General features: G+C 44.0%; 2 protein-coding genes across 2 annotated transcripts in view; one reads left to right on the forward strand and one right to left on the reverse strand.

Annotated features, from left to right (window-relative positions):
• Positions 1-4,229, forward strand: part of vstm2la (V-set and transmembrane domain containing 2 like a) — a 43,640-nt gene extending 39,411 nt beyond the window's left edge. The window contains exon 5 of the mRNA XM_029246287.1: positions 3,312-4,229. Coding sequence (XP_029102120.1) covers positions 3,312-3,593 — 282 coding nt within the window. The 3' untranslated portion in view covers positions 3,594-4,229. The remainder of the gene's footprint in view (positions 1-3,311) is intronic.
• Positions 4,230-4,322: 93 nt separating this feature from the next.
• Positions 4,323-19,314, reverse strand: tti1 (TELO2 interacting protein 1). The gene is made up of 8 exons (XM_018760710.2): positions 19,247-19,314; positions 16,438-18,780; positions 13,124-13,285; positions 12,840-12,988; positions 10,662-10,802; positions 8,967-9,171; positions 7,081-7,168; positions 4,323-6,747 (listed from the first exon to the last, which is right to left on the reverse strand). The coding sequence occupies exons 1-8, from the start codon at positions 19,269-19,271 to the stop codon at positions 6,564-6,566; spliced, it is 3,297 nt and encodes a 1,098-aa protein (XP_018616226.2). The 5' UTR covers positions 19,272-19,314; the 3' UTR covers positions 4,323-6,563.
• Between the last annotated feature and the right edge of the window lie 216 nt (positions 19,315-19,530).

The following is a 19,530-nucleotide window of genomic DNA, read 5'->3' on the forward strand; positions in this document are numbered from 1 at the left end:
CGGGACCCGGCCAAACTCGCTGCACCACCAGGCTCTCTTGAATACATGTAAAGTAATAAATTCAACACAATGTAGTTGCAGCACCTCACAGGTGTAACAACCTTTACTCTGAACCACAACTCAACATCACGGTATGAGGTTGTAATTCACCAAAAGCAGGGTTGATTGAAGTAAAATAAAATATTTCTGCTTTCAGATACAGTTGACTACTGCAGGAGAACCTCTTTCAGCTGGAAGGAGATCTGTATTAAGGGTGAAGATTCATGTTCCTGCAGTGCAAAGACTTAAAACACATGGCAAACGCTACAAAGGGGTGGTTTAGAAACGGCAACAGTGGGTGCTATAGGATGGTCCAGCGGAAGGACACAACGGAATCCCAGTGAAAACCTATAGAATGTCCGGAAAATTTGTGTTTAACAAAATGCAAATAGCAAATTTTTATGGAAGGATGGGCAATAATCACAAAATCTAATTTTTTTTTTTTTTTTTTTTTTTTTTTCCCCCCCCTCCTCCAGTCTGCAGTGTTTTACCTATTTACACAGCTGGATAATTTTTACTGCTTCAGTTCAGCATAGGTACCTTACCTTACTAACCTTGAGGTTACTCTAGCAGGATGTGGGACTTGAACCTGGGTTCATCAGGAGGGATTCAGCAGCTCTAACCACAACGCCACCTGTTGCCCCATGTGAAGCTTATACACACATTTCCATGAAGAGCTACCAGTAGTCTATACACAACTCAGGTGTTGATTACTTTCCTAAATCTCAGTCTGGAGTTCTTTGTTTTCTTCTCCTCCATTGCCCGCTAACACTTCAACACCATCATCTCTTTGTCACCTTAAGTATTGATTCTATTTCATATATTTAGTGAGACAGGTATTCTTTTAAAACTTGAAGATCAGTGTTCAATGTGTTGGTGACGTGATGTTCGTAGGCCTTGGGCACTTTCCCTCTGACACGTACACAAAAAGGGGGCGATGACAGTTGAATTAATTCAGTTTAAATTATTCTCATCCTAAACTGTTGGGCTGATGGAGAAGTTGAAGAAATTTCAAGCCATTTCCAATTTTTCTTGGAAGTGGCTTGTAATTCTGAAATTATGTGTAGTTCTCCCGTCCTGGGTATGTCCCCTCCCCCTCCAGCCTTATGCCCTGTGTCGCCGAGTTAGGCTCCGGTTCACCGCGACCCCGCTCGGGACATGCGGTTTGTGTGTGTGTGTGTGTGTGTGTGTGTGTTTGTGTGTGTATATAAAATTTCTGTGTTGGCCTTATTTTTTTTTCCCTAATTTTATTCTGCTTTTTGAAATTTCCCCTCCTTCATAGGCACCAACCGCTCTGCTTACAGCACCCAATGGGAAATCCAGCGCTGGTTGACCAGTTATTTGTTTTGCTTTTTCCATTTCTATTATCTTTAGTCTGTCTTCAAGATAGAGCGCCATATGGGGAATAAGTTGTATTGTATTGTAAATGAGAATTATAAGTCCTTTGGTATTTTTCAGAAAAATGTGCTGAACCAAAACACTTTTTATTGTGTGCTACATTTATTGCACTGGTGAAGGGGGAAAAAAAACGAATTTCCTTGCATTCTAAATTCATAAAATTTATGGCGTAACGTGAAAAAAGTTAAAGGGAGTGAATACTTTCTGAAGATGTTTTTTTTTTTTTTTTCTATCTGCACATCCAGCAGGCTTATCCCGATGATGAGCTTTTGAACAGTCGGAGCAGTATGTGGTCATCTGTTCCTGAAGATCCATTAGCATCCAGTAGCTCCTGTTTCTCATCCCCTGCGTCTGCATCTGCCACCGTACAGAACGGTGCTTAACGAGTCGTGTTTCTGCTGTCATGTGCGCTCTTGGCCGACTGCCTGCCGCAGACAGCTTGGAGGAGACCGTGCAGCTCCGTGTGAGCAGTGGGCCTCTGCCATCTCGCATCAGAGCAACCCCCCCCCCCCCCCCCCGATGAAGCTGGCTGATGCATAGGAAGGAGTGGGCTGCGTTTCACCAGTCTCGCGTGAACCTGCTTCGTATGCTTTAGCACACCAGACTGAATGACAGCGTGTAGAAAAATCGGTTAGAAAAATCAGTCTGCGTAATGTTTTTAACCAAAATGTAGGCTGTAATATTAGAGCTGAAACATGTAAAGCCCAATTTGGTGTAATTAGGTTAGGGGTTTGATTTTTCTAACAGCTCCCTTTTCATTAGGGGCTTCAGAAGCTTCAATTGGACCCATTTTTCGATTTCCTGTGGCAATAGTAAGGGACTGGCACCGGCCCGGGGACTTTGACTGGGCTCCATGCTCAGTCTGCCCCTCTGGCAGAGAGCTTTATCGACCATAGGGGTGTGTCTGCACACACTGGGGGGGGAAGCGGTTGCCATGGAAGTAATCTTCAGACGCCGAAACGAGCAGTTCCTCCTGCTCTAGAGACCGGGCAGACTGCTCAGAAAGATAGTACGTTCACCTGCCCGTGGCCTCTCAGGTGTCTTTGGAGTCACTCCATCAGTGGGGGGAAAAAAAAAATGGGGGCTCAGTGACAGGTGAGCCATATTCCAACATCATTCGGATTAACTAGCTACTTACTAGGATACACCACATATGTTACGAGTTGGTACTTGCATGCGTTGTTTTCTGGATTTTAGAAGTATGTGCAGCATATTCCTTTGTGCATAATGAGAATAAGGGCTCAACCAAGGTATCTTTACATTTACTTATTTAGCCGATGCTTTTCTCCAAAGCAATTTACAATGTTAAGCTACTTGCAGTGATTTACCCACTTACAGCTGGGTAATTTTTACTGCATCAATTCAGTGTAAGTACCTTGATCAAGGACCCTACAGAAGGATTTGGGATTCAAACCTGTGCTCTTTGAGTGGAAGACGGCAGTGCTTAACATGACACCATCTCCTGCCCTATGCGTACTTATATATCTATACGGTATGCTGCCTGCTATATACTGTATCTATATTTAGTGTGTATTTTATATATATATATTTGTGAATAGCCAACCACAACACAGTATTCCACACAAAAAGGGAATACTGATGTGAACATAAATATGGTCACTGCGAGTTGTGGTCATCTATTGTTCTGGGAGTAGGCTGGACCAGCTTTGCAGTTTGCTTTTAGAAACAATTGGCAAAAGTGATCATGGACACTGTTTGTAAATTATGAAAATGGAATGTCCAAAGTGACTTGACAGGCACAGAAGTAACCTGTTCTGCCACTGAGGGCCACAGTGACACTTTGGTATCTTTTTTTTTTTTTTTATTTATTTATTTATTTATTTATTTTCCCCTCTCTCCTCCCTAACCTGCAGGTTGTGAAAGTGGCTGGGAGCAACATCTCCCACAAACTGCGGCTGTCCAGCGTGAAGCCCTCCGATGAGGGCACGTACGAGTGCCGGGTCATCGACTTCAGCGACACCAAGGCCCGGCACCACCGAGTGCGAGCCTACCTGCAGGTGGAACCCGAGAACGACTCGGCCCTACGCCACCGCAAGGAGGCGCAGCCCACCGGCGGCCGTCACAAAGGCGGCCGGGAGCTGAGGAGGCGCTCTACCGATGACCCCACTGACTGCAGTGACAGCTGTGTGCTGTAGAGTCCCGCCCTCAGAGCCGTGTACATTGTGTAATATAGCAGGAAACCCGGGAGCGCATGTCCAATATGTTTATTAGTACGTCTGTATTAGTCCACAAAGAGGCCGGCCAAGCCGGACAGTCCGCTTTGTTCGTCATCTTTCAGTTGTTTGGGTTTGTGTTTGCTTGTAACTTGGTTCAGAAGCCGTGTGGGGGGAGGCGTGGCGAAGTCAGTCAAACCTTTTGTCCCATGTTGCCATGGAGCACTGCTTTCTTGCACGTGTCTGGGCTGAAGCCAGATGGCAGGGGAGAAAAAAAACTGTACGATGCTTTGACAAGGCTGTTCAATGTCAGTGGAGACGTTCTGTTTTTAAGTGCCACATTTATCATTGGTCTTGGATTTCAGAAAAAAATACGTGGGGGAGGGGAACTACTGTATTTTAATGTTTTATGACTTCTTATGGACGCATTTATGAAGCTTTGTGAATGTTGTTTGAAAGACTTGCTTCTGTTATATTTTGCTTTAAAGTTTTGTAAAAGATAAGGATAAAATGTACATTTTTAAACTTATTCAAGGATGATGGTCTCACTCTAAATGTATGCCTTTATCACGTTAAATAAACTGTAAATGAACCCAAACCATACATGACTTTTCATGAAATTGTAAAATCATGCAGATTAATACAGTACATCTTACTGTCTTTTCATATCTTATTTTGTAACAGGAACACAATAGACAGCATACCCCCCCTTCCAAAAAAAAAAAAAAAAACCCCAAAAATCTGGTTAGTTATATAGGTGTATGATTCCCCTTTGGTCGACATATGCACTCTGCCTTACACACTGTGCTCTCTGGGATAGGTTCCGAACCTATTATCTCAAATCTATTGAACAATTATAAAATGTATGGACTGGAGGAGGATTCTGCAATGTTTATGAAGAAGGCTGAAGATGGAAAAGGATGATGCGAACTGGCTTTACTCACTTTGTGATCATATTACAGACAGGGAGGTCTGTGAGCCATAAGAACTACATCATGGATTAAAATTAGTTTAAAAAACCAGGGTTCCTTAATAGTTGCCAGTGGTTTAAGAGCAGTCATTTTTCCCCTGGGGAACAGTTCATCATCACATCGTGGCATTTCAGAGATCACCTCAAGGCTCCTGGGGTTTTACATCTCCATGTGTGCGTGTACCACCCTCTGCTTGTTAAGGCCGGAGCAGTACAGTTCTTACCATTAGGCGGCTCAGACTATTAATTCAGTGCTTTAACGGATACAAACATTTCATTAAGGCGAGATCCACAGTGGCCTCTGTGACACACAGCATTTCCTCTTGTGCAATTACTCCCTCTCCGTGTTTCATCTGCCTGCCCTAGTTATGTACCCCCTTTATAAAAGCTGAAAACACAGCACGAGTGCAGAACATATTCCACCTACACGGGTCGCAAGTACCACTTGTAGTCCTGTCCGCAACACAAGCCCTCTTATTGAACAAGGCAGGTGTAAAGAGAACAGCCATCCAGGTAAATGGGCCACATCTCTCCTGAACCCCCAACCTCCAACCCCGTCCCTCAACCCTCGTCCCTATCGGGTCCCTCTTTCCCAACACCGAGGTACAACATGTGTGCTGTTTTGGTGTGTTAAGTAGGCCTTAATCTGCCAAACAACAGTTTTGTCAAATTAGGTGAAACATAACACAATAAAGTGCACACTTATCAACTTGGGTGCGGAGGTAATCCCATTAGCCCCTGCGCCAGCTGCCAAGCCCCCATGCCTGATAAATAATGGCGCCGCTGTCTGGACTGGCAGCAGGATAAATAAGGGAGCGCAGGCAACACAGCTTTGTGCACCGACACAAAATGAGCCTGGCAGCACTATTCTCAACGCTGGGCTCGAGTGCCTTTCTCACAGCATCGGGGGCACCTCTGCAGCGCAGTGCCCCCCACCACCTCCCTGTTCAGTACCAACATTCTGAAATACACCTGAGGTTCACACTTCAGACAAACAGCAGAAAATGCCGGTGTTGCCAGAGGTGTCTGGCAGAAGCTGTGTGAACGAACTGCTTTAGTTGATCTTGATGGCAACCAAACACCCTTAGTTTCTAAACAAGGTGCATCGTTTCGACGAGTATGAACTTCAAAAGAGCACAGATGTGAGCTGCAGCCACCCCACCTCCCCAGGTAAAGACTGGTGAGCCGAAAAACCAAGTGGTGATTCTTTACAGAAATGAAAAGCCCTCCAAACTGAACATGCTTTGATTCAGAAAAGGTTAGCTGGACAAAACATTTGTGTGTGTCTGCAGTTGTCTTAATTACCGGCTTTCTAGATTATCAATGGAACCCTGGACCATTATCACTTGATGACAGGAAAAAAAATGAATGCACGCACTTGAGTTCGGTCCACTGAGGCAGCGGCTGCACGTAGTTAAAAAAAAAAAAGGAACATTTTGCACGAAAACCCGAGGCATTCTGGGGAAAAAATGCACTCAAAATAAATTAAAAAAGATTCTCGCCACAAAACGGACTAAAGGCATCCAAGTGAAGATTTTACAGGGGGTTCGGGTTGTATTTTACGCAGCAGAGTTTCATCATAAATAATACATTTGACCAGGAGTGGTAAACAAATGCAGGAAGCCTTTGTCTTGGAGACCGACTGAGATGGAAGAGATTTCAGAACTAAGCTGAACCTGAGACAGAATCTTCACGTTCAAGTTCCACCTTCCACCTCCACACTCCTCGCACCCTTCACCACAGAGGCTCACAGGCTAAAAGAAACAGCAGCGGCAACTGTGGACAGAACGGAACCCTATCACAGGCTCCCCACACAGGGCTGTTCAACGATGCCTCGACCTAAACATTTCTAATTGTGGTGCCTGTCCTTCGGTGCAGGCAGCGCGCTCTGCCTTGCTGGTCATCGAAATCATTTCGAAAAATCCAATTACGTACACGTGGAACTCTGCACCAGCGGACGGTGGCCCTGGGAGGCCGGAAAGTCAATGGATCTCTGCCAGGAGCCTAAGGATGTTGTCGGTGTACTCGTTCTTCGGTCGGCCCATCCCAGCCAGGCGCACGGCGTGCAAGTCCGAGTGCGGAGGCTCATATGAACGTGGACAGTAGAGCTCGTTCAGCATGAACCAAACTGCATCAGGGTCCACCTTGATGAGATGGCGGAAAACACTGCAACGCACGAGAAGCGGTGCACAACAATAAAAAGGCAATAAATGAATGGATAGACTCGATCGGAAAATACATCGGTGACATGAATGAGGGACAGTGCAGTCTGTTCTTTAAGTGAAGATCAGCCACATTCTGCAACTGAACTGATCCAGAAAATGTTGTAGGCAAGTGGTGCTGTGGTACATTTACAAGTGTTTTACAAGTACTTTTACAAGTGTCCTACACAGGAAATGTGGCTGAAAGAACACAAGCGTGGAAGATGCGGCCCCTTCGGAGACTGTTGCCGAGGTGACAACAAATGGAGTGTAAAACTAGGAAAAAGACACGCCGTACCTCAGGCAGGCTTCCTGAAGTCTAGCTGGCTGTCTGCAGCTCAGGTAGGGCAGGCAAGCCTCAGACACCAGGTCCAGGTCAGAGTCCGCTGTGGAGGCAGACAGGAGGAACAGGGCTTAATGGAGGCATGTGGACCATGGCGACTCGGTGTTATCACCCTGTCTTCAAAAGCGGAACACCACTGCAGCGGTTAAGTCCTGGACGCATTCCTTTGGACTCAGGGACCAAGGGACACCGGGGGTGGGTCCACTCCACTGGCTCATACACACAGGGCTCTGCACAATGGATTAGGGGGGAATCAATGGGGCTCCAGAAGGGAGGGAAGCTCAAAGGAGACAAAATGGCCAGGAAATGATACGGCGGCCTCCTTCCCTCCTTGCTGGATTTCACACATCCAGCCCCCTCTCGCAGAGCCGTTTATAACCATGGCAACTCCTCCACTCGTTGGTTTTCTCTCTACAGATAAATGTATTCCCACAGCCCTGGACTGGGAGGAAATTCAAACCTCATTTTCACATAAGACCTTTTGCTCAAGAGCCCGTGTTTTGCGATTCCTGACATTAAAGTGATGCGGCTGGAAAAAAAAAAAAAAGGGGGGGGGGGGGGGGGGGGAGGCACAGTTCTGCTCAGATTGTCAGGATACCCCGAGATGCACAATTCCAAGGGAAACATTACTGATTCCATGTTCTACAATCCAGGTCATGTCACCAGAAGAGCAAAATTGCTGCAGCCAAAAGAACAGACTCTGCACCACTTTTTGCCTAATTAAATCTTGAGTTATTAAATTCATTCCGTGTAGCCGGTGTTGACTGTAATTGCTTTCTCAGAGAGGTCCCGGCGGTAAGGAGGAGTTGTGTTTGTTTAAAAGCTGTGGTGTTTTTCTCCACTCCAGCCCACATCCAGTACAAGCCGCTGGGGGCCTTGCGCACTAGTAGCAGTTAATTTCTCCACTCTCTCGCTCCAAAAGGCACGCCGCACGCTACAGCTCCCGAAATGTGTCTCCACGTGAAAAATGGGTTTAATAATAGTCCCTGCCTGGTGACTTGATCACCCTTGACAAACACAGCTGTGATGTGTCTATTCGGGGGAAGGCAGCTCTGGGAATTGAAATGCACAAACAGCACTCAATGCAGTCACACCAGCCATTATTAGTCGCCTCCGTTTTCCGTGCCTCAAGTGTGACACCTGCCGGCACGCTGCTGTGCAACACAGTGCCGGGCTTTAACAACAGCGATCCGTACCTGGGGTGAAGGGCTTCCGTCTTTTGCTGCCATTTATGGGGGACTACGATAGATTAACGTAGCAAAGACATGAGAGCAACTGCGAGGAAAAAGTAGCTTTACAGAACTGACCGATGCTGCCCAGTGTGCAAAAACAACGCAAAACAATGCAGTCATACCTCATTCAAGTTACGAGGACTTTCATGTAATTATATGAGTTACGAGGCATTTCTTCCAGTTTACAATGATCAAATCTGGATTTCGCACATCATTTAACAGCCGCGTGGCACAAAACATTTACATTTGTAGAATCTTTTCTCCAAAGCCACTTAGAGTAATTATTTACTTGCCTTTATTCACACCTTCATCCAAGGTGACTTACACTGTTAGATACACTGCACTGAACTTCCGACAGTCATTCACACATTCATAAAGCGGCCCAAGGTGACAGGAGTCTGTATAGACATTGCAGGCAACACAGGGCACAAGGCTGGAGGGGGAGGGGACACACCCAGGACGGGATGCCAATCCACCGCAAAGCACCCCAAGCAGGACTTGAACCTCAGACCCGTCACGCAGCTGGACCCGGCCAAACCCGCTGCGCCACAGCGCCCCGATGACAAAAACGTGCTCAGCCAGACTGAGAGGTAAAAGACTGTAGCCTACCCAGGTCCAGTCTGAGACACAGAGTTCCCAGGCCTTCCAGGACGGCCAGCTGAAGCTTGAAGGCCAAGGTGTGGGCGTAGATGGGCCCGGCCTTGGCGCTCAGTGGGGCCTGCTTCAGCAGGGAGCCTGTGAGCCTTGGCAGCACCTCCTGGGAGACTCTCTTCCTAAGGAAGTCTCCACATGTCTCACCCAGAGTGCACAGCACCTAGGAGGCAGGGAAAAGAATTAAATAACATTAACAACATTAAGTGACAAGGTCCCTGTGTTAAGAGTTCAAACATGTCGAAAAACACTACTTGAACTTTGTGTTGGACCCCTGTAATGTCATTAACAGCTAATCACATGCATTTTTTAAAAAAAAAGATTTACCACTTACTGCACAAAATATCTACCATGGGTTCAAAAAGAATTTCTAAAAAAATTATTTCAAAAAAGACCATTTCTTCCAGAGAACCAGAGGCTCCTCTGGACATGGGGTGAGTGCTGTGATATGTGATTCTATTCTCCTCTCTTTGACAGCTTGGCATTAGAGCAACTGCACTGAAACGGTTTGGGTCCTACCTATCAGGTAGAACCTACCAAGCGGTCTGGCAGGGCTATCGTTCATCCCCTCAGCCTGTCTCAACTGGTGTTCCACAGGGCTCAGTACTTGAGCCCCTGCTCTTCTCGATGTACACCTCTTCCTTTGGTCCTGTCATCGTCTCCCACGGATTCTCCTACCATGCTGACGATACCCAGCTCTTACTCTTCATTCCCCCTGGAGCTAGACATTTCTTTGTGCATCGTAGCCTGCCTGTTGGCCTGGATGCCTGATTACCATCTACAACTCAACCTCTCCAAAAAAGAGATTCTTCAGCTCCCAGCTGGTCCGTCCTCCTTTCAAGAACTCTCTATCAAACTGGAAAACTTGCTCATTTTGCTACCTCATTGGCTAAAAGCTTGGGAGTAACGATTGGCTCAAGTCTGTATTTCTCTCCAAATATCGAAGCCACAACCCAGTCCTGCAGATAAAGATGTTATACAGGATTTAGGACCTGCCAACATTTCACAACAAACTCTGCACAACACCTGGTCCAGCACATGATGATATCCTGCCTGGACTATTGCAACTTCATCCTGTCTGGCCTTCCAGCATCTTCCATGAAACCTCTCCAGCTGATACAGAACGCTGCTGCACGAGTGGTGTTTGACCTGCCAACATATTGCTACATATCCCCTCCTTATCTCTCAGCATCAGCTTCCTATAGATGCCTGGATTAAATTCAACACTCTGATTACAGCCTACAAAACCATCAATGGATCTGCTCCTTGATATTTAACCACTTGAGACACCCCAGCCAGACTGCTGCACTCCTCCTCCTCTGTCTGCTTGGTGGTCCCATGCACAAAAGGTCCAAAATCAAAAGCACAAAGGTTTTTGGGTCTGTCTTTAATGAGGTAAAATCACCTCCCTAACACTCAAAACTGCCAACTCTCTCTCTACATTTAAGTCTCAAACCTCACTTTCAGACTTCTCCTCTCATCTTGTAAGTGCCTGATAAATGTGTATGTGTTTGTTATATTTAATAATTTTGAATAATAAGTTTAATAACTGAGAAGCCTATATGCAGCTACTCGTGTAATATACATTGGTTCTCACGAGTAACACAATCTGCTAAATGTATAAATGTAAATGCATGAGCGGAGATGCCATACCTTGATGGCCCAGAGCACAGCCAACGGGTCATCATTGGTGAGCCGCTGCAGGAGGGCAGGCCAACATCGGTGTACTAAGGGCAGTAGCACATCCTCATGACTCTGCAGCACACACACACACAGCTCCAGCACATCCAGGACCTGCCACGTTAACACAGTGTACAAGGGTGTCACAGAAGCAGGTGCAGAGAGCAGTACACAGGGACAATATGTTCCATTTCTACAGTGGGTAATCCAGCCTTTTAATAGATGGCCTCTGTAGAGTAAAACCCCAACCAATACCACATTTTGACTTTAAGGCCCCAGTCTGCAGGCAGAACATTAAAAAGAGGTTGTACATTATGCTTCTCACATTGGATTCAGAAATTTAAAAACATTACACTTGTACCTTGTGTTATCAATGAACTTATGAATTCCCATACATATGAACATTTAAGTTTTGTTATTTATTTGAAATGGCATTTTCTAAATAGCATTTTGATTGAATTTTCTAATACACTGCTGCTTGAAAGTATGTGAATCCCTGGTGTCCCTTAGTTTTACCACAAAATCGTTATTTAATCAGAACCAGTCTTTCTCATCTGACAGGGGTGTAATTGCCAATTCCATATTTTGGTTCAGAAGAAATCATGCGTGAAAAATGCAAATAGTGCAGGTGCAAAAATAAGTGAACCCAACTTTACATTAGTTAAAACAAGTAGGTAAGCAGAAACACTTGTTCAATTCATAACCATGTATTCATTTGACAAGTTTAATTTAAGTTTTAGATTTCATACGCTTATTTTAGGATTTTATACAAGAGCAATGAGCATCCCCATCAGATTCACATACTTTCAAGTGGTACTGGTTTTCTGTTGCAAAGCTGTTACAGAGCGAAAATGGTCTGCAGTCCCAATTTCTACCATTAGATGCCACAAAAGGCATAGAAGAGATAGAACAGAAACTCCAGCTGTAGAAAGAGGTAGCAACAAGGGATGGGGGGGGGGGGGGGGGGGGGTCCAATGTAGACTATTCAACCAAGAAATCTTCAGGGAAATCCTCCAGGAGCAGCTGACTGTCAGCTAAATTCAAATTACCTTTCTAAGTTACTTGTGATGTGAGTGCATCAATGGGGAAAGAGTTACAATACCCATTGAAAAAGGTTTGCATATTTATGCAAATAGATATTGCAGGATTGTTAGTTTTATTTTTCCTAAAAGTCACCCTGTCATTCACAGTCATACATAGTCACTCACCCATTCACACACTGAGGGCAATTTACAGTCACTAGTTCAACGGAACTGTATGTCACTGGATTGTGGTAAGAAACCAGAGCACCCAGAAGAAATGTACACAAGCATGGGGGGAACGTGCAAATTCTACACAGAGTGAATGGTGGTGCCGCTTCACAGCTCCTGGTTGTTGCTAGGGAATGTGATCACCATTCAGTCTGTGTAGAATTTGCACGTTCCCCCCATGCTTGCCATCCATTATCCTTTTATTTTTTTACTTAAATATTGTTTTGATATGTTACTAAGGGTGGTAAAAGGCCTGGCATGATTTGTCTTGATTTTAGTCTTTACATCAATAAAATCTGAAATTGCAATTAGGGTGTGTAGACTTTTGATATCCATTGTAGAGTATACACTGCACATTTTGAGATTATATTCTAGCATGAGCTGTTGATGCAAATAGGAAAAATAAATACTTAGAGAAAATTTGCAGCTCATTTTGCCTGCTGTTTTTACCAGAACCTAACCTGTGAATGAATAAAGGCCCTGAGCTGTAACAAGCATTTATTGATTTTTACGTAGTGGACAGACTTACAATTCCAAGTTATGAACCATGTGTACATAAACGTACTGTGTACACAACGTTTCAAAACAAGATGCAAACTAATCATATTTTTCACCAAAATACCCTATCAAAATGCATTTCATTTTCTGGCTGCTCCTTTTCACTCAGTCTAAGTGAACCAAATAATTTTCATACAAAAAATATGTAATACGGACAGATATTACAATGAACAACACCAAGTTCTTCTCAGTGGCTTGGCTGTTTCTTCAAGTTTTAGCTTTTACTGTCGTTTTAACTTTAGATAAGTGAAAATTAATATCAATTCTTCAGACAATAAATGACATCATTTGAACCCTAACCCAACATCAGCCCTCAATCGTGTGTTTTCCATAGCCCTCTGACCTTAAGTCTGAGACGAAGGCTGGGATCAGACAGCAGGTGGATGCATCGCTCCAGCACATCTTTAGCCATTGTGATGTGAGAGGGGAGTTCGGGCTTTTTATCGGGATCTTCTAGATCCTCGTCAGAGTCTGGAACAGTCGATGGTTTTTCTAGACCGCAACAAAGAATAAAACAATTCAATAATGTTGCTGAAACACTTACTTCAGAACTTGCCAGAATGTAAAACAATTAGCAAACAACACCAAGCTTGATGACGTAATGCTTAAGAGCAGAAAGCCCCTTACCTATGTCACCTGTGTCTCCTTCATCCTCCAAGAGGCCCTCAGCCTGGCATCTCAATTTGTGGTAGTCCAGAAGAAACTGCCTCACATCGAGAGGGTCTTCACATCTGGCCCCAGCTGGAGCACTGTATTTCTTTTCCCCCAACTTAGCGGGGAACCATCGCACTATAGGAGGGGGGCAAAAAACAATGATCAACAGGATCAAACAAGGGACCTTGTTCAGTCCATCAAAAAATTACTTGTGCAACAGTACAGGACACAGACTTGAAACCTGATTGTTCAGCATCCTGGAGTAAAATATTTGTTTGTTGAGTAATAAAGCCCCGGTAAATGATATAACAGTAAGTTATGAGTATGCTGTCTTTTTATCTCTGAAACATGGCTTCGTAATTCTGACGTGACTCCATCAGAGGATGCCGCGTCAGACGAATATAATTATTTCCACAAATCTTGTACTATTGGGTGAGGAGGTGGACTTCTCTGTAACAACAAACTACAAATTGCTTCTAGAAATCTTAATACCTTTAGATTTTTTGAAGCCTCAGCATCTGATCTTAAATCTGAACCTAGCATAATTGTATGATTTATCGATCTTATCGAGTCTTCTTCAGTTTTATTGCTGAACTCAAAAGGGATGCAGTGTTGCAGCGGGTTTGGCCTGTGCCTGGTCTCTGGTGGGTCTGGGGTTTGAGTCCCACTTGGGGTGCTTTGCGACGGACTGGCACCCCATCCTGGGTGCGTCCCCTCCCCCTCCAGCCTTGCACTCTGTGTTGCTGAGTTAGGCTCCAGCTCGCCGTGATCCCGCTTGGGACAAGTGGTTTCAGTCTCTGTGTGTGTGTGTGTGAATTCAAGAATCTCCCAGCCAATTTAGGCATCACCCAAGACAAAGTAACAGTAGTGATTTTAATATTCATGGTGATGAGAAGTCAGACTCTCCTGGCAAAGGTCTAAAATTTCATCTAAATTTTTCAGGATTTATTATTAAAAGTCCAAGTAATTCTCATAATCATATGTCCAATATTCTATTACTTACAGTGTAGATTCTTTTAATTATCAATCCACTAAATGATATTATTGCTGATCATTTTCTACTAGACTTTGATCAGCACCTGCTGTGTCACTTGCTTCCAATAAAACCAGAGCAGTGTCATATTTAGATGATAATCGTACTACAAAATTTATTGACTTCATGAAAAAGTCAAATTTTGTGGGTAGTAGACACAGATAAACGGTGGTCTGTCGACTGTGGCTGTACTTTTGACTTTGTGGCTCCACTTAAAACTAAAATAATTAGAGCTCTAAGGAGCTCACCGTGGTTCAATGAGTCTACAAACGTTCTTAAAATTACAACGTCCGAGACTAAAAGGTAAATGAAGGTCGACTAAACTGCACGCTTATCACAAAGCACGAGCTCAACGTGTTCAAAAAAGATAACAACAGTACTTTTGCAGCGAGATCTTAATATTACCCTAAATTAATAGATGAAATAGAAAACTATCCTTGCATTCATTCAAAACAGTCACCAGTTTGACCAGTAGGTATTCAGCAAAGCATTTTAATACTTTTCCTTTTACAAATGATAACTTTACTACCTCTTAAATAAAAAAATGAATAAATTAGATATCATCACAGCATCGAACATATTGCCTACCTCAGGCTCTGCACATGAATAGAGGAAGAGGCTCTGGTCCTGCTATGTTCTATACTACTAAGAAGGATGGCATCTGGGCTGAGAAGACAACTAGTACTTTTCATATAAAATCATTACTTTTCAAATTGTCAACAATTTGTGCAGAAATTCAATTCCAGTGTCCCGCCGTGCTTAACTAAAAACGGTTATGTTGTTAAGTGTTGAGTCCACTACTTTTCTCACTCTATATGCTAGCATTGCAGATATTTGGAGGGAAAAATGTAATTTCATTCTTATGATAATGATACTCAGCTCTATGTCTATCAAACCAAATGAGCCCTTGTCTTTAGCAAATTGTTTTATCAAATTACAACAGTGGATGAGCCATAACTTATTATCTCTGAATGCTGATAAAACAAGTACTCATGGCTGGTGGCAATGTTGTACGCAATAAACAATTCATTCCCACTTTATATTCTCAAGGAATACATTTTAAATGTTCTGACTGCGTTAGGAAATTGGGAGTTTTATTTAATACTAATTATTCATTAACTCTCATGCTGCTCTCTTATCTAGGTCTTCTTTATTCCAGCTAAGAAATATAAGTAAACTGCGATTTTTTTTTTTTTAAATGTACAAGACCTTTATCGTGAGCATAATCGATTACTGCAATGCTCTCTTAATGGGCTGTCCGTACTGGATTATGTTCAGCCTGGAGTTTATTAAGAATGCTGCTGGGTTTGCCACTGGAACTAAGAAATACGTCCACATAACACCAATTCTTATGTTGCTATATTAGCTTCCAGTTAAATTTAGAGCAGATTATAAAATGATCTTAGCATACTGGGTAATTAATAGGCTCACTCCATCATACCTTACAGATATTATTCATTTCTATGTTTCTGGAAATGGTCTACAATGTTTAGATTCTGAAACTCTTAAGATAATGACAATTAATAAGATTTCAGTGCCTTTACCTATAGCACAGCTGAACTTTGGAACAATATGACAGGTATTATCAGAAATGCTCCTTCAGGATCAGCCTTTAAATCTAGGCTTACCAGAGTAATTACTTTGTTTTCAAATCTGTTGTTCATTGCTACCCCTTTTTATTTTCTGTTTTTTACCAGTATCCTGTTCTGGCACAGGAGTCACCACCAACCCAGGATGCTTAGTTTACTTTGGTGCCAGAAATGCTCAACATCAGAACATGAGTGAAGGAGCAACAACGCTGGGCATAGACAAGAAATTATAGCTTCTGTAGACTGTGGCTTGGTATTGACAGTTGAGCAAATATTAGACATATTCATTAGCCATAGTACAATATCCAGGAGAGGTGGACAACTGGTCTTACTTGGAACCCGAGAGGTTTATCTGTCCTCTCTTTAGCTATGACAGAGCTATTTTTCCTCCCCAGTGTTTCCAGCTGGCTTATGCTATTATGACCTATATATATCTGTAATTTTGTATTATTATTTTCTATAAGAGGAACAGCATTCTATAAGAAATTGAATTGAATTAAGAGCTCACACTGTAACAGTCAAGCAAGATAACAGCCCCAGTAAAATACCCAGTTGAAAAATGGGTACAACTGTAAGCATCTTCAACAAAATTTGTCAGATACAAGTCTATGCCTTTAATATAAAGTAATTTGATGTAATGAGTGTAATGAGGGTCCAAAGCTCACCTAAAGCCTTTACCAGTGAATGCAGCACTGCACAAAACACTGGTGCCCTCTCGTCATAGCTCAGGTCCAGAGCTGTGAGCACATCTTGGACAACATCCCCTACTAGGGGCAGCAGGCTGGCATCGGAGTGGTAGAACATGACGGCAAGCACCCGTGGAGCATGAGGGTGCAAGCTAAGCCTCTGCAGATTCAGGGAGATGTCGTTGAGCAGGTAGTCAGAGTTCATGTTGATAAGCTCCTTCAATGAGCTGTAACCACATGCCCGGCAAATGTCCCACAAGGAACACAGAGCTGAGTGGCTGATCAGCAGGGTCTCGTCGCCAGCCTTCTCCAGCACTGGGTACAGGGTTGTCATCAGAAGCAACCGGAAGTCTACCCCTAGGGCAACAGCAAAGCAACCTATGCCTTCCAGCTGGATGCAGATCTGCCAGATGTTGCTGTTCATCTGGTGAACAGTGGAGCTCTTTTTTGCAGGGAGCAGCTGGTTATGGTTCTCTTGAACACTATTAGTAATGGAGAGAATTCTCAAATGACTGAAATGACTGTCTTCATCCCGGTCAGATTCCACACTGTTGGTAGGAAGGTGCCAGTTGTTCAGGCTAGTGTATTCTTCAATGATGGACATGACTGCTGCTTTAAGATCATCCTTACTTACTGGGCCATACTTGTGTTTTGCCACAAGCCCCACTCCAGCTGCACCACTAATAATCTCATTAAGAACTAAAGCACACTGCTTTCTGTAAACTGAGGATTCCCTATAGAGATCCATGAAATGATCCACTAGCAAATAGAGGTTTCCATAGTAGCCCAAAAACCTGCAGATCTGCTGCAGCGAGGAGAAAATGTTTGCATCTGTGAAGTACACGAAATGCTTCTTCTGGGTGTACAACTCATGAGGTCCAAGGCCTGTGTGCTCCAAGGAAGATGAGCTCCTCTCTTCAACTATGCGAACATCTGTGATATCTAGCTCTAGCACCTGCATCAAGGCCTTGGAGATGCGCTGCAAGTGAGCTGCTGAGTTCAGCACCATAGCCACCTTGGGTCCAAGGACCTTGAGGTAGCCTAAAAAGACGTTGAGGATGAACAGCTTGTGCTGATCATCCGATATCCTCATGAGACGTGGCAGAGACGTGGCTAGGGAGTGAAGGTTCTCTGAAAGGATATCATTGAAGGTGTGGTTATCTCCAGTTTGATTTCTCAGTGCTATGGCCTCTAGAGCAGCACTGCACTTATCTCGGACAGCCGAGTTCTCATCATTCAGCTTGCCCACCAGAACTTCCAAAAGATTGCTGATGCACTGCTTTAAGGATTTTTGGCAGGTGGAAAGAAGGTTTTCTGAGAGGTTGACCATCTCAAGTCTCACCTTCCAGTGCTGGTGAACTGACACGCAAGATGTTATCCTCTTCAGCAGTATAGCCACCTTTTCTGATGTCTCCTTCACCCAGGTCTGTGTCCTCTTCACCAACAATTCCCCAACCTTACCCAGGTCCGCTGCCGATGCCTCACTGGAATCAGCATTTGACAGCTGCTCATCTGCCATGACGAGTCCTACGGTCCTGTACCAGACCTTTATGGCCTTGACAGTAACAGCATGTCCCTGCTTCATGTCACCAGTAATTACCCGTGTGAGGACTTGGGTGATTCCAGGTAAGAAACAAGCAAAAGCAGTAGCAAGAGCACAGCTCTCCTCTTGGCCCACCCACAGATGTGGTTCTTTGCAATCACACTGCAAAAGCAGGATGAGGAGACACTTTAAGGCAGCGGCCTGTACCTTCCTAGATTTCTCCTCCTCAGCTAGGGCCAGCAGAAGGGAAATAGCTGCACCCAAGCCAGGCAACATGACTGGTTTGTACAATTGTAATGCAATATCTCCATAAGCCGCATGCAGCAGCGCATCCAAACTTTGTATCACTGCAGCCTTCAAGTCCTCTGAGACAGATGCAGGCTTCCCTGGCTTTCCTGGAGAGCTGAGGCACAAACAAAGCTCAGAAAAGAGCTCCTGTAGTAAGTCCCAGCTGTGCACGCAGGTGTTGCTCAGGACATACTCAATGCCCTCCACCACCGCTTGAATGAGGTTCTCCCTCTTGGAACCGGGTGTCTTGAGAACGAAACGCAGCGGGAAGAGGACATACTCCTGAAGTTGCTGTAACGCCAGGTCACTCACCTCCCTGAGCTGCGCGTTAAGTTGCTGAACATTCTGTATGCTCTGCTCCCGGGTCAACAGCACGCATGCCGGCCGCAGGAAGGCAAACGCCACTTTTGCATTATCAATCTGCGACATCCTTCTGAAGTGGAGGTTACCAGCGGATGTCAGCCTCTTCTGCCGCACACAGGCATAACAGACTGAAAAACACGAGGCAGATATTTTTATAGAAAAAAAAAAAAAAGAGTGAGTCAAAAACTTGTATTAGAGGTAATATGGATGTAGTGTTAATTCACTTGTATGAGAGGTTAAAAATCATGGCTCTATTATGTATTTGCATTATCAACATACAAATCAGCACAACAACACACATAAAACACATTCTGCAGCAGCTCCAAGTTTCCTGATCATTGATTTCTATTTGTAAACGAGTAAATCACCACTAAAATAGCAAGCAGAACCAAATTCTGTCATCAGACGTACAAAAAATAAATGTGCTTTAGTTTCGCCCTACCTACTAGTAGTATCAGTAAACTGCAAGTACTCGAGACAGTATTAAAAATTATGAAATACAGGTATTCTCCAGCAGTATGGTCACTCACTGATTGTTCCTTTACTATTTAAAGAAAGGGAAAATAACACATAAATAAGTGCCTACACAATCACCTTCTTTCGAACATGTCTGCGGCATGGAGTCGATCGCGCGCCTCTCGTTCCCACCCACGTCGTACGTCATCAAAACGCGCCGACGAACTCAGAGTCGGAGTAGTTCGTCATTTGCACAGTTGCGCTGGGCAGGAAATGCTTGTGACGAGGCTCAGATTCAGTCATTGACAGTACAAGCACGTATTAGACATGAACAAACACATATTTACTAGAGAACAATGGTTGAAGTGATGCTGCAATGTAGTAGATAAATGAAAATGAAACTGGGCAAATTGAGAGTGACA

Source organism: Scleropages formosus, chromosome 19 (assembly GCF_900964775.1).
Source record: "Scleropages formosus chromosome 19, fSclFor1.1, whole genome shotgun sequence".
In the NCBI taxonomy this organism is placed as follows: Eukaryota; Metazoa; Chordata; class Actinopteri; order Osteoglossiformes; family Osteoglossidae; genus Scleropages; species Scleropages formosus.